This window comes from Parasteatoda tepidariorum, chromosome 6, assembly GCF_982258835.1.
Source record: "Parasteatoda tepidariorum strain Cologne lab strain chromosome 6, Ptep-v5.0, whole genome shotgun sequence".
Lineage (NCBI taxonomy): Eukaryota > Metazoa > Arthropoda > Arachnida > Araneae > Theridiidae > Parasteatoda > Parasteatoda tepidariorum.
The window spans coordinates 89721282-89737952 of NC_141760.1; the positions used below are offsets into that span (position 1 = coordinate 89721282).

A 16671-nucleotide genomic window follows, 5' to 3' on the forward strand; every position below is an offset into this window, starting at 1 on the left:
TTCATTTCAGTACGCTATTTGTAATTGTCCTTTAAATGTAAATCAAAGAGAAAATTATTTTTCTTAATTTTATATTCTGTTAAGTGCTTTTTTAATATATATAAAGTAGAGGGAAATAATCTTATTTGTGTTTTTGACAAAAAATTTGCCAGTTTCCAATTTGTTCAAAATTATATATTATATAATAAATTATCTTGTATATATAATAACTGTATCTTGTATCAGAACTCATGTATCTGAATTAATAAAATTATCAGAATAATATAATATCAAAGCATCAGATTACTCTTTTTATCTAAAAATTATTAACTTGGAAGAAAAAAAATGAAATGTAGTCCAAATCTGTTTATTTAGATATTAGATATTAGGCTGTGGTTATTAGGTTAGATATTAGACTGTGTATTTTCTTTATCTGCTTTTTATATTTCATGCCTTTTTTTTTCATTGATAATATTTAAATTTGTGTTGTGTGCAATAAACTAACCTAAACTAATATTGATTGAAAATTTTAAATATATATATATATATATATATATATATATATATATATATATATATATATATATATATATATATATATATATATATAAGAGCCGCAAAACAAAATAATGAAAAAATATAATATCTTCATCAGCTCACACAATTATATCCGTGTAAAAGGAGTGCTTTCTAATATTGCATCAACATAGCCAAAGTAAAATACATCAAAATAGTTTGAAGAGCTCTCAAAACGATTGATCTCATTGAAACGAAAATAGAACACATTAAGTAAGAAATATATACGAAATAAAACATAACAAGCGAAAAACCGACAGCAAAATGTAAAGAAAATACAGAACAAAACACACAACAAAATCTATAAAAAGAGTAGCGAATTCAAATGAACTTACACGTACCGGAATCTTTCAATAATAATTTAAGATATTTTCGTTATAAGATTGCTAGATTACAAAATATAAAAACAGAAGCGCAAATAGAGTTAGAAGTGTAAATAGAGAGATCCTTTATGGTTCGTTCTTACTGCCGTACTGAAGCGCGTTTGATTTGTTACTTACCTTGGATTGGATGGGCCCAAAAATGGATGTGAGCAAGGTAATAATATTATACTGAATAATTTAAAGTTTATAATTAATAAGGTTGATACTTAACTATGCAATTTTAATGATCTTAGAAAATTAACACTTCCTTTTTCTAATTAGTTTTCGAAAAATTCAAATAACAAAGTTGGGACAGCGGTGATCCCCGCAATAATGGCAAATTCGGCGTGGCTGGAAGGTGTGTTTGGAAGGTTGGAGTGTGTATAGTTTGTCTAAAGTAAGAACTACCCTAGCCATGCGTCTGAACCTGTGGCGGTGACTATGGTAACGAGGTATAATAATTTCAAGTAGGGGTGTGGGCTCATTATTTAGGACAGGCTTGGGTCGGCGAGAGGAAGAGAATATTTTTTTTTCGGTCTATTGTGTTGGCCCTAGAGTGAAGGAAGACTAACCTCCCTGAAATGCGCTATTCTTGTTTCCATAGCAACAGACGGCCTCAGACTTCATGGCGGGGGGAGTTCTCACCGTAGACAAACTATATAATTGAGGTAAACAATAAAAACAGGATCATGGAAATGATAGTTGACGATGAAAATAGAATCATAATCATTACAAAACTTTTATTCAATAGTAGTTATTGAGCTCGAGATACAAAATTAAAGGAATATTTTATCCAAATGACTAAGTGAAATAATAAATTTTGCATAATAATATCAATAAGGACAGGCCATGATAGATAAATCTCCCATAACCTGTCTAGTCCAAAACCATATTAAAAAGAAATATTTAACCAATGCTTTGTAATGCAGGGTAGATCCATCATAGACGCATTATCGAAAAAGGACAATGCCAAAAGAAAAGCCTATTTAGTCAACTTCACGGCTATCTCATATTAATATTTAAATAATTTGGCTACAGCTTAATCAACAAAAAGATCGTGAGAAGTTAATATAACCCTGTAACTGAAACATTATTGTCGTTAGAGAAATAAAGCAACTTAAGAAATAAGGAGTTAAAAGTAGATTTTGATGTTCGATTTACTCGCGACAGTGAATTAATAAGTTATGCATTTGTATTGAATTAAAAAAATTATACATTGATTAGTTAAGAATAAAATTAAATATTTGTATTTGCTGTTTATAAAATGTAATTAAAATTAAATAATTAGTTAATTTTAGTTAAAATTGGATTAAGAATGATTAAAAAAATAAATGTATGAAATTAGAGAAATTTTAAAAGCTAGGAAGCATATGCAATGCCTATAATAACATCACACCCACATAAATACAAAATTCTAAATTTTGAAATATTTTTTAGGCCGCAATAATATTTCTCTAATTGATAGAAATACGGTTACAAAGCCAGTTGACATTTTTTAAGGAATATAAATACAAAATTCACATTCAATTGAAGTTTATATTCCATCAAATAGAAGTATGGTCCATAATTGATTAAAGTTTTAAAAAGTGTGAAAAGTAAAAATATATAATAGTAAAAAACTTTTAATGAAAAAAAATTATTTTTCTTTTTAATCTAATTAACTTCATCGGACTCTTAAAATTGAATCAGAATTTTTCTATAACAATAATAAAGTCTTCATCTTCAGCACTATCTAACGGTAAGACATCCGAAAAGTTTATAGTTATATTTTATAACTGTCGTTGAACAACCGACCCAATTTTTTGGGCTTACGATTACTAATGTTCAACTCCATAGCCTTGTAATTTTGAACCCGATCCAGAAGACAAGGGAATTCCAGAATCACATTTTGTGAGGATTTTGACTTCGTTGAGGACTTCTTGATGAAACTAACCCGTATTTGCGTTACATGCAGAAGATTGTTGTAGTTCATTTACGTCGCACTAAAGCTGCACAATGGGCTATTGGCGACGGTCTAGGAAACATCCCTGAGGATGATCCGAAGACATGCCATCACAATTTTGATCCCTTGCAGAGGGGATGGCACCCCCGCTTCGGTAGCCCGACGTGAAGTCGAGCACTTTAACTAGGACCAACACTGCACACCCTTGGTCCCTACTCGGACTGATCCAAGTGGTCACCACCCTCACGCTGACAGCAGTCAGTGATGCTTGACTTCGGTGATCTGCTGGGAACCGTGTCTTAACGATCAGTCCACTGCAGGACTACATGCAGAAGAAAATTACGAAAAACTCGCACACGGTTAGTCTGATGGCTAGAAAAATCTAACCCATAATCCGTCTACCACTGAGGATATTTTACGTCATCACTGTGGTCGGTGCAATCCAAGTGCGGAATTTGTAACAACCAGCCATCGCTGGGATTCAAACCCGGTTCACCTCATTGGGAGTCGAACACTCGATTCCCTGAGCCTCAACGGCTATAGTTTATTGTTGTAGACAGAATTGAGAAAAGGAAAAGCATTTAATCTTCAATCGAATTTTTGCCTTTTCGTGATTTTTTTTTTTTTTTTTTTTTTTTTTTCGATTAGGAAAAAAAATTTTACTTGATGCGAAATCTCCCACGCAATTACTACTTAAACTTTAAAAAAATATTACAACTAAAGAATTATTTTATTCTTGCAGCTAAAGAATTATTTTAATCTTACAGCTAAAGAAAATAGGACATATAACAACACATTTTTAATATTTTTAAAACTTGCAAGAAGAGAAAGAAGTATATTTTTTTTAGTCTTCACATTCTCAATAATGAAATTACTGATTTTTAGCTCAAGGCATTACTTTTAGCCCCTTACCTCAAAACATGACTTTCCTTGTCAAGTAATTATAATCCGCAAAATTCTTCTCTAATTATTCCTTTATTATTTTTGGTAGCTCGTGAATAATCCAAAAACACAAACTCACCTTGGGAAAAAGAATGTCACTGAAGGTACTTTATAATCAAAGTAACTTCGGGAGCAGAGCAGAGGAAAAGAATTAAATGCTTCCAACTTTGGGTAATTAATAAACATAAAAAACAATTACCTTTAAGGGATGCAAATGCTGTGGTTATTGCAAAATAATGTTTACCCCAAGGAAACAAACTTTGGGGAAATTGTTATTTCTTCAGTTGGCATGCTTTCTTATTTAATTATGTTTCATCGCCAAGTCATAGTTTGGTTGCTTTCATGTCTTTCAAACTAACTGAAGTTTGGTGGATTTCACTCGTGTTTTTGTAATTAGTTTTCATTTCGCTTAAAATCAACTTCAAAGTAGAGATGATTTAAAAATGCTCTTTCTTTTTTGGATATTTAAGGAGATTTAATAAAGAAAGTTCTTTAGATAAAAATTGCGATGTAAATATAAGTTTATCGTTGGATAATACTTCAGTGACACATGAATTCATGTTATTTAAATTAACGTCCCTAATGAGTGAGTGAATAATTGGATTGTTTTAACTTCGGTTGTTTATATGTTAAAAAATTCAATCTAACACAGAAGTTAAATTCAAAACCTGATCCTTATCTTGAAAAAGGAATTCTCTCTCAATGAAGTATGCTTCTCTTTAAAAAATAAAAAAACAAATTTGATTAAAAAAACAAATTTCATCAAGCAGTTTGAAACAGGTAATATTTTATAAAGAACCCTCACACGAAAGTTTGAATAATAGCATTTTCTAACAAATTAACTTGTGCAGTTACTAACTAAGGCAAGTTGGACAATGATACAAGAATTTATACTATTTAAATTAGCTTCCCTAATGAATGATTGAATCATTGGGTTATTTTAACATCAGTTATTTATACTTAAAGAAATTCAGTATAACGCGGAAGTTGAATTCTTGTCTTGAAAAAGGAATTTGCTCTCAATGAAATTTGCTTTACTATTAAAGAAATACATTTCATTAGATTTAAGTAGTTTAAAATAGATATTATTTAATGAAGAGCCTCAATACAAAAATTTGACAAATAGCATTTTCTTATAAATTAACTTGTGCAGCTAATAACTATAGGAAGAAAAGTTGCCACCTTAAAAGACAAGTTTTTTTATATCATTAAACATTACTTTTGAGTACCAGTGTTATATGTTTAACTATTAATATCTCAATAATTATTAGTAAAATCTTTTATCGAAATTTTTAGTTCACATAAACAAGTAATACTTTGAGTTCTTAAAAAAAATTAAGAACTTAAATTTAAAGATTACGAATTTATTATTATTTTGTTAATATTAATAAAAAGTTTTATTTTGAAATGAAGCAGATTGGATTTTAAAATAACCTTTAATAATGGCAATTGTCCTATTATCAAAATATCGTCGGATTCTTCCATAATTATAATATTTATGCTTAAAACGTTATTTTTGACCACAATATACAGTTGTTGACTAATTACCAACCTTAATCTTTATTTTAAGGATTCTTATCAAAAATGAAGTCAAAAAGACATTCCCGTAAGTATGGAATAAAACTAAAAAGCTATCGAATTACCAGGGAGTGAGCAACGATGAAAACACCAAAACCAGTTTTATTGCTGCTGAAACTTAAATGCGTTTCTAAAAATAGTCTTTCAATTCATCCGTGCTTTACCCGGAAAATAAATAAGCTTTGGTTTCCTCAATCCCACATCAATCAGTAGTTATATATCAAATTTTGAAAACGGTTTTGTTTTTAATTTCTTAAATTTTAATGTGACTCTTTTTGAGTATATTTTTATTACTTCTCATTATTTTATTACATAGATTCTGAAATTACATAGTATAGACGGGCATTATGAAACACCTTGTATAAAATTAAACTGTTAACAATACTAGGTTTTTTAAAACTTATTTAAGAGCTCTTCATTGCACATTTTGTTAATATTTTTATGCCAATAAACCCGGTAGCTGAAGTGTTCTGGCACGGTAGTGAGTGCAGCAGATTATTTTTTATATCAGATTTGTTTCTTATACATAAAAATGAATTTTCACAGCAAAGATTATTTTTCATCTCACATTTAAAAAACAAGCCTAAAATATTTCGGATAGGATAAACAGAGAAATTAATTTTTATTCCTAAACTTTCTCAGTTACTATTTGTTTCAGATCCTTACCAAAATTTGTTTACCAAACTGCAGAAATATGAGCAAAAGAAAAGTGATGACTTTCCAAATTAAAGGTCTTTTATTAATTAAAATGTTGGAAAATATAAAAGACATGAAAAATATTCAAAAATAAATTCGTAATTTCCCAAAACTCTAACTGCTTGGTATTAGACTGTAAAAAGGACTTATTCCATTTTCTAAATTTTAATAATTCCATTCCATTTAATAATCGGTAATATCAGTAAAATTAGGTGTAAATATTTTTTAAAAACTTTAGCATTTTTTAAACAAAAATACTTTGAAATATCAGCTGCATGTTCGTACATGCCAGTATTTTTTAACATTTTTAATACCAAATAGGGCAGTGTTTTCAAGTGATATAATAAACTAAGCATCTAAGTCTGACACAAAGAATAAAGAAACAAAGGTTTGCTTACGCACCTTTGGAAGATGGAACTTTGGTGATTTGGTGATTGATTTATTTGATAATTTTCAAAAATTTGAAACAAATGTCAAGATTTTTCCGAATTTTCAAATCTCCAGCAACACATGACACATTCTCCCACGCATCAGTTTTTCAATGTATTAGTTAATGGTAGGCTGAACAGACGTTGCTATAAACTGAATCTGACAACAACAAAAATTAAATTGCTGTGCAAATTGATTGAAAGCATGAGAAATATTATTTAAAATTCAACTAAAAAAGGACTTATCACTTAACTTTCTGTCAGCTTTATTTTTTTATTATTATTATTTATTTATGTAGCTTTTCCCACAAGCTATTACTGAATTAGATCAGTGTTTTCAAACGGAACTATACACTGAGCTTGACGCCTCCTGATATGCTTGCACCTAAATTTAGCAAATGTACTGCAACGGGATTAAAGAGAATTTTCTGTTATTAAAAAGAAAAAAGGATATGACGTAAGCCCGGTATCCATTTCAAAGACTCTTAAAGATTTTTTTAGACACTTGGAAACTGCTTCAAATGTTTTGGTTGAGTTATATGGGTCTTTATGGGTCTATATGGGCCATGCTTTTTTCCTTTTTCCGTACCAAAGGTCACTTAATTTATAAAGGGAATTTGTCAGTTGGACATTTCGTAAAGTTTTTCTAATAATTTTAGCCCGCGTAAATTGTTTAAAACCGTGTTAATATGATGAGGGTCATATTCTATAGAGATGCTCACATTTATCTAGAAATTATTTTAAAACAATTTTTTAAGAAATTCTGTATTCTCCATTACGTTAATTCTTTTACAATATGCAAAATGCAAATCATATATGGCTCTAAAATCACTAATTATAAAATTATGTTTTCAGACAAGTGTGTTGTCTGCAAATTAAAAGATGCATAAATAGATCGCATTTTGTGTCATTGAGAGAAAACATAATATTGAGATCGAATCCAGAACATCGAAACTACATCGAGATCGAAACTACAACATCATTTATCCCTAACGTGTCAGATTTCTTTCCTTTTTTTTGCATTTAATATCAAAACTATTATAATTTTTTCCTGCGTTCTGATAAGCCAAATTATATGAATGAAAAATCATTGATTGCCTGGTATTATGGTACCTTTACAGAACGAGAGAAAGTCTTACGGTGCGCCAGCAGCACACATCTCAAAATCGATGTCGTAAAAACGTAGTTTTTAACATCGCACAATATTGTTGCGAAATATTCTTCGATGTTTTAAGAAGCGCTGTAAAATGTCGATAAATATTTCCCAACATTTACAGATACTGTAGAATGTCGACCGACATCGTCAGCAAGATATTCACAAAGCCAATGTTGTGGAATGTTAGTTTGGTCATTATCACCATTGCGTTAATTTTAAAAACTAATAATTTAAAAAAAAGGTGTTTATGAATATTTAGGCCTGTTTGTAGCCTATAAAAGGTCATTTCCAGTTCATTTTCAAAAGAAATAAAATACCCTTCAATACTGTAACATTTTAGCAGTTATTAACAGTTTTAACGTGCATATTTACATCTGAAAAATTTACATGTGAATTACAGCCTTTATTTATTTAATTGGTAAAGCCTTTTCGATTAATTATTAACTAAACGCCACTATTTACATTTTTCAGGATAAGAAACTGCCCTGTACATGTATGCTATAATTTTAGTATTGTCAGCGATATTTTTTTATTATTCCCGAAAATAATGCAGCAATAAAATGGCTTTGCTACCAGTTTTCTCTCTTTTCCGGGGTACAAACATTCCTTTTATAATTTTAATTTGCCATTTCTTTTAACTTTATTTCTACAGTATCTAAAACTTATTGCTTTAAAAAAATGCCAAGATCCTGCAACTAAACCTAGAGAGAAAGAATTGCGTTTAGGACATGTAGTAATATTTTATTCACGTCTCACTGAATCTGCTTTCAATGGGCTTTTGGTGACGATCTGGGAAGACAAGTATACTGAGAAGGAATAAAAAGTGACAAAAAAATTTTGCAAATTTTTTAATGTTCTATTTCTGTCAACTAAACATAGATAATAACAGAGATGATGATCAAGATCACCCTTCATTGCTTTCATAAATAAATGTTTACAAAATGTTTTGTATTGCTTTAGCTGCATAAAAATGTAAGGATATGATATCAGAAATAGTTAAGCAATTTTTTTTTAACACTGACGTTAAGCAATATCTCCAGCTTGCGAATATTTATATTATCAGCATTGTGTTTGTTACTTTAAATTTGTATTATTCCTTTTAAATTTAAGACAAGTACATATTTTTTTTTATCTCGTTTAAAATACAGTACTAAAATAATGGTGATAGTAAAACATTCCCTTAATTGACTTAATATTTTAGCTTAATATACACATTATAATGGTCATAAAAAAAGTAAATAAATCAATATTAAGAAGAATCTTGTTTAAATTTTCCTCTGAAAAGTTCTGTATGTTCTTCACGAAAACAAATTTTGTGAACACATAATATAGCTTTTTCTATTGACGATCGATATGAGCTACAGGTGGGACGTAACAGATCTCTTTACCAATGGCAAAATTAACCATGTTTTCACCATTAGCGTGTGAATAGAGATAGGATTTCGAAGTACGTTTGTTTCTGTCTTGATTTTCACACCGATTAAAATTTTTTCGAACCTGGAAATTACATGAAACTAAACATTTCATGAAACATTATGCGTAATGTAAGTATCATGGAAATTTTGAAAACTATTCTTAATAATCTAAGCACGAAAAATGTTATGGATGGGGGGAACATCGTTCTACATTCCCATACATGTGAGCAAATGAAGAGAAGGAGGCTGTAAACATGGAAACGATCCTCTCCCTAGATTGCGTAATCGAGTGTTGTGATAACTAATGGCTAATTAATGAATACTGGAAATTGCCTTGCTTGAAAACGCATAGTTTTTTGGAGGAAAGCTCTTTACTTAAGGCTCCTATACTATCAGAGCTGACCTATCAAGCAATATTGGAGCAAACAAGTTCGCAAGTTAACGTTATGTTAGTATTGTGCTTATGTTAGCCCTTTGCTCCAAAAAGAGATGATAAGTCAGCCTGTCTAATTCAGGGGCTCTATCTTTACTATGCTCGTAATGCGTAATCTCTTATCATTAAAATACAAGCAATGGAATTGGTTTGACAAAATATATTTTCAATATTAATTTGCTTAATTAAAAATACTAATTAAACAAAAATATATTTAGTGGTAGCAGCGTTCTCAAAATAGCAACTGGTGGTACTTAAAGTTCAATCAATAGTAATGGCAACTTTTAAAAGTTGATGTAAAAATATATATGTTTTTTGACACTATCCCGTATGCATGCTTGTGCAAATCTAATTTAGGTAAATACAATATTTATAACTTTTTTTTAATTTGAATGGTATGTAAATGTTTTTGTCAAATATTGTTGGTTTAGTACATAATAGCTTTAAATAATTATGGAATTAAAAATTTCTGATGAACCCAAGTAAAGTTTATTTTTATGGGGATATCTGTTTATATCTGTTCCACTTGACTCAAATGAGGATATCGTTGCTCGAATATCCGAAGCTGCTATGCGCGTGTGTGAAATACCTGGCATCCTTGAATGAATTAATCGCTCCACCGACGCTGCCAAGCATGTATCGCTACTGGAGGACGCAATTTTGAATAGTTATTGTAAACATTAAACTTGTCCGCAACGCTTTCAACAAGCACTTTGTCCTCCCTTTCGTCTCTTATTTTTTTGCGTTTGCACCTCACCGCGTCACTTACGCCCACACATTCCTATACGGTAAATGATTGTTATAATGTCCTGTATCTACCCTTAAAATTTGTACCATTAATTCGGGACCACACTGTATATTTTATTTAGTATTTCTGTATTGTTAAGTAAATAATGCACGGAATGACATTATAAAACCATTGTTCTAAGTTTTACTGCTTCACAATAATACAGAAAAATTAATTCCAAAATCTTATTCTAAGAATAAAAAACGAAGCAAGATGATAACAGAAAATATAAAATCTAATACTATGTGGCGTAACTACCACTATAAATATTAAGTACCGAATCACTAGTACACAAGACATGTTAACTTGACTCTATCAGGAGGTACCTTTTGATAGATGAAGGTTGACATAGTCGATTTGTAATTCCCCCACAACTATACAGCATCAAAAGAAATGCAAAATAATGTTACGTTGAACGTTAGATAAAATATGATTTTGTGTAGAATCTAACGTTATGTAACGCAGGGAAAATAGCGACCTCTTGCATCTGTCTAATGTTCGAAAGTTGAGCGAAATATCGTTATTTTTTATTTTTTCTGAAGCTATTTAATATTATCCGTTACTTACATGGGAAACTAGGGAAGTGTGACTCGCCAATTTTGAAATAAACTAGTGGGATGTATGCCTTATGAGGAATAATTTTAGGGGCCAACATTCGTTTCGGTCCATAGAAGGTCCTGTGAGAGATAAAAAATAATTCAATATATAGAAAAATCAGTATTTTATTACTTCAATGCAGACTATTAGTTATTGTAATTGTCTCATACTCCAATTAATTTTGTGGTACTTTCACGTACTATATAATGCATATTTATTGTCAAAAATGATTTCGAAAATTTTATATATCAGTTCAGGTTTTACCTAACAGGTATTTCAGAAAAACCTGTTAGGTAAATTTAAAAAAAAAAATTGACATCAAATTTTTTTAATTTTTTTTTCTTTAAAAAACTTTCCAAATTAATTGGAGTATGCAATTATTGCAAATCAATTAATAATTAATTAACAATTAATTAACAATAATTTATTAATTAATTATTTTTTAATTAATTTATTAATTAGAAAATTAATTAGTTATCCAATTCATTACAAATTAATTGGATTATGAGACAATTACAATAACTAATAGTCTGCATTGAAGTAACACAACACCGATTTTTCTATATATTGAATTATTTTTTATCTCTCACAGAACCTTCTATGAGCCGAAACGAATGTTGCCCCCTAAAATTATTCCTCATAAAGCATACATCCCACTTGTTTATTTCAAAATTGGCGAGTCACACTTCCCTAGTTTCCCTTGTTAGATAGAAGAACAGAATTTATGTTGCAAAATGTCAATATTTTAGTCATTACAAATTATAGAAGGATAGATATTTTACGTAGTAAAGATGAATCCAATATATTCTACAATATATTCTCTTCCCAATATATTCTCTTAGAAGAAAATTAATGGACAGATATTTAAATACCGCACACATTTAAATTATACAATCTCAAACTGTCAGTAAAATTACATAATTAGCTATATTCCTATATTTACTACCAGATGGCGCAGCTGTAAATCCGATGTGCATGAATAAATAGCCTTTTGCTTTCAGTGAGAATATAACTGATCTAAATGTAAAACGCAAGCTATAAGCTGAACTATATTATAAAGCTGAGGTCTGCTAATGCGTCAACCCTATCAACAATTCTGTTATTCGAGTTACATGAAAAAGCATCTAAAATATTTTACTTCTCTTTCATATACCCAATCAACTTACGACATTTTTTATCGTCAAACAATTAAAAAATTTAAAAAGAATTTTTAAATTGCTTTAAATTATTTCGTGAAAGTTTAAAATGTCTAATCAAGTGTATTCTGGCTGCTCCACATACCTAAAAAGTGTTCTTCAAAACGGCATAGGAAGATATATTTGCCAACTTCAGCGAGTAACATTCAGATTTTCTAAAAGCCACGGTGGTAGTAGAGGATTGCGTGAGTTTTTAGAGAAAGACTTGATGGATCTTGTAAGAAATAATCCTGGCGTTGTTGTGTATTTAAAACCTCGCCGCATTGGTCCTCCTAGTATAACAGCTGAATATCTTAATGGCCATTCACACTATCATTCTTTTCCTAGAAAGCCTAGAGAAGAAATCGTTAAATGGGTTGAATATATGTTTACACAATCTGGTTTTCCTACATCACGTTTTATAAACAATCATCACACAGACACTCCCAGTATTCAAGGTGTCTGGACGCCATTTACTCACAAACCTACTTGGTTAAACGTGACACAATTTCCAAACGAAGATTTGTCCAAAGCCAAGACGTTTTTTCCTAATGCTACAGAACAGCTTTTGGACATAGCATCAAACTGCAACTCGGAGACTGTGGAAACTGAGCATATCAAATCAACTGAGTAAACGAAATAATAGTTTTTAATTCTATTTTGATTGTTTATCTGTTGTTTTGGTCAAGATTTATAATAGAAATAAAATGCTAGTTTTTATCAGAACAGATATAGTGATTGTGATAATGAACGGTATAACATTTAAAATAAATTGTTCAAAATTAGTGATGTTATTTTAATTCTGGTTAATGAACTGAATATTAGTATGTCATCTCTTAATATCTTATTCTTGATGAATTATGAAAAGTATGGTAATTTGTTCTACATTGGCAGGACCACACTAAGCATTCGCCACCTCGTCAAATGCGATAAAATCGTAAATTTGGCACACAAAAAAAATTTGGGGCGGATTTTTTCTACAAAAATTAAATATATATGTATATATTCATTTTGATGTATAAAAAAAAAACCAAAGGGAATTTTTCTGAAGAAATCTTGTATTTTTTATTTGTTAACAATAATTTTATTCTTATATTACTGCTCTAGTCTATGCAATTATAAAAAATAAACCTCAAACTATTTCTTCTCCTCAAAGACGTTAAAACAACTTCAACATTTTTCATTGCTCATCCTATTCAATAATACATTTTGAACTTTTTCCATTTTCTTAAATACACATTTTGAGTTTCATGCATTTTCTTAATACATTTTGAGCTATATTAATTTAAAAGTGTATTTCTATGCTACACTCATTTCTTGGATTAGCACTTCGAGTTGTGTTGTTTTTCTAAAATACAGATTTTGAGCTGTGGTCATCCTTAAATATGCAGTCTAACTAAAATTTAAAGCTCAGTGACTCTATGCTAGATGTTTTGTGCTTGTTACAACTTAAATTGGCATAAAATCGTAGGAATAGGAATCGCGATGGGTGATTTCTAAAACATTCATGATAAATTTAAAGCTCAGTAACTCTATGCTAGATGTTTTGCGCTTGTTACAACTTAAATTGACATAAAATCGTAGGAATAGGAATCGCGATGGGTGATTTCTAAAACATCTTAATGTGTAACTTCTAAATCACGTTAATACAACAAGTGATTTTTGATATGAAAATCACATGAATCACGGGATGTATATTTTTAAATCGTGTCATTGCGAATCGCAATGTGCGATATTTAAACCACAAGGATATGATTTGCGATATTTGATTTTTAAAAGACATGAATTGAAATTGTGCTGTCTAGTTCTAAAATTGAGCGGATACGACTCAAGAATTATGATGTGATTTTTACATTGCTTGAAAAATTGCTAGGTGTGATCTTTAGATCATGTGAATACGAATAGCAATTTTTTATTTGTGTATGAAATGCGGTCAATGTGGAGACTTAGTGATCATACCCGACTTGCAAAAAGAGATGAAGTGGCGATGTACACTTTGTAAATCAGGTCAATATGAATAGCAAAACATACAGTTAAAAAATATATATGAAGTAAGGAGTTGCAAGTTACACGTTAGTATTAATCATAAATCAAAATAGTAATAAATCACTTTAATGCGAATCTTGATTTGTGGATCAATTTAATGCAAATCGTGATGTCTATTTTATAAATTGCTTTTATACGTTTTTACTCGAGGATGTCAAGGAATTTGGTACGTGAAAAAAAATATCAGAAAAATCCCTCCCTTAGGATATATCATTGCTAAATTAGATCAATTTAAGTATAGAACTCTTTTTCCATACTTTCATAAATAATTACAACCAATGCTTGTACAATGGAAAATTTATGTTTTAATACATTTTAATAATTCTATAAAAATAATAATTACCAGTGGAATTTTACTTATTTTTTTTATTGTATTTATAAAATGGGTATCCTCAAAATGCTATTATTTTTTTCTCAGCTGACATTTAATATTAATTTGCAAAGTATCAATCACAGCCTTCCCTGCTTTCTTGTTTCAGTGGGTCTAAAGAGCAACTTAATCAAACTTACTTCATACTTTAGATCAAAAATCTAAATATGAATGTACATCAATCATAAGATCAGGTCAGATTATTAATCAATGTCACTATCTTCATAGTTAACCAGAACCCCCAATGCCTTCCTCTAAAGATTTCTCCATAACAACTTCCAATTTATCTTTGATCTCCAATTCTTTTCATTAATTGCAAGAAAATCAGACTCCACTGAATCAGCCCGTGTCAACCATGGCCTTCCCCGCTTTCTTGTTTCAGAGAGTCTAAAGAGCAATATTTTTTTTATGGTATTGTCATCTCTCATTCTAATCACATGGGCCATTCAATTCCTTCTATTTATTTTTATGTATTTAATAATATCAGGTTGTTTATGAATCTGGTCAAAGTTACTCCTTCTCCAGTTATGGTTTTCATTTACACCGCCAAATATACTCAGCAAAATCTTTCTCAGATATTACGCTACAATTTTCCTCTAAGTTTGTCATTGCACAAGCTTCAGAAGCATATGTCAAGACCCGCCGGACAAGGGTTTTGTAAATTGAGAACTTTGTTTTTCTAGCAAGAAACCTAGATTTAATAAATCTTCTCAGCCCATAGACAGCCCTATTTGCCAGATAGGGTTGATTTTTTATTTCAGGAGACATTCTGTTATCAATGATCCTAAGTAAGTATAACTCCTTACTCTTTCAAATCTATAAGAACCTATTTCAAGATAGGAGTCTGGGACTCTGTTTCTTGAGGATAACATGCATTTTGTTTTCTCTACATTTGTCTTACAGCCACCTCAAGGGCAAGAAATACTTCTTTCAGGGCAGGAAAGGAACAAGCAATTACATCAATATCATAAGCATATGCAAATAGTTGTACTAAATCAATGTCATCAAGCATTTGTAAATTTTTTAAAACTCTGTGCATCAAAACTTACAGATTCTGTTTTTTGTAGTATTACATGGGGTCTTTTCTGAAGCCTTTTTTTCACAGACTATTTTTTTTCCCGAGATTTTTGAAATTCACGCTGTTGTAAATAAAATAAAAAAATTAACTTTCCTTGGAGAAGGCTGAATTTAAAATTTTTCTTAAGAATATTGGTATTTTATAAAAATGCCTCTAAAAAAATTTAAAAAGTATCTGCAAAATTTAAGAATATTTGCTGGGGTATCTGTGCACGGTGTATGCAACTTCTTTAACTGATAGCTCTCAAAAATAATTAAAAACAAGGAACATTTTCCGAATGTTTTATAAATAAAAAAATCTATTTAATTTTCAAATTAAGCACCTAATTTAATAGATCATTTGAATCTATTGCAAAATAAATAAGCCACACAACTTTTCCATTGTTGCAATATAATTTATTACTTTATAAAGTTTATCTTGCATGTCATCAAAAAAAAAGAAACAAAATTTTTTAATTTTCATGATTTTAACTATACAAAAACAATTTAACAAGGCTAAATCTAAAGAAATATTCAAATTATTAATAATATACCAATCATGCTACATTTTTAACTTAAATTTATGGTAAATTTTCAGATAACTCAATCCACTATGAAATAAATAAAATAGTACTGATTATTCTATTAACAAAGAGGATTAAAATATATGTTTCAGTAAACTCCATCTTTTCAAAAATATATTTTTCTTAAAAAGTTAATAAAAAAAGTTTTTTTTTTTTTTTTACTTTTAGCAGCCAAGTTCCAACTGCATTATGCTTCTTTTTTTTTTAATTTTTATTGACTATTTTCTCAGCTCACACATAACATGCTGAAAAATCACTTTTTGCACACCAAAAATCTAAAGCAGTGTAATAAAATTTTAATTGTTAAAATATTTAAAAAGTTTGCAGTGATATAGAAAATAAAATTTTTAATTAAAGCAATTTAATAGATTTTGTAAAGAATTCTTTTTTTTTTTATTTATAGCAAAAATGTTATAAAATACTTATTAAGCATTTAAAAATAAATATATTGAAATAATTTCCACATTACTTTAAATTCTAGGAGGGAGAAAACACTACTCAAAATTCATAGTATGTAAAAAACAAAACCCTGATATTAATTCCTGACAC

At 29.6% G+C, this 16671-nt stretch overlaps 1 protein-coding gene across 1 annotated transcript; it reads left to right on the forward strand.

The window, feature by feature from the left end:
• Window positions 1–11961: 11961 nt before the first annotated feature.
• mRpL43 (mitochondrial ribosomal protein L43) lies at window positions 11962–12851 on the forward strand. Its single transcript, XM_016049535.5, has one exon. It carries the CDS (start codon window positions 12137–12139, stop codon window positions 12698–12700), a length of 564 nt encoding a protein of 187 aa, XP_015905021.3. The 5' UTR covers window positions 11962–12136; the 3' UTR covers window positions 12701–12851.
• Window positions 12852–16671: the final 3820 nt, after the last annotated feature.

Excerpts from the sequence above, each read along its gene's own strand:
- mRpL43 (XM_016049535.5), top strand. The coding sequence starts at position 12,137 with ATGTCTAATCAAGTGTATTCTGGCTGCTCCACATACCTAAAAAGTGTT.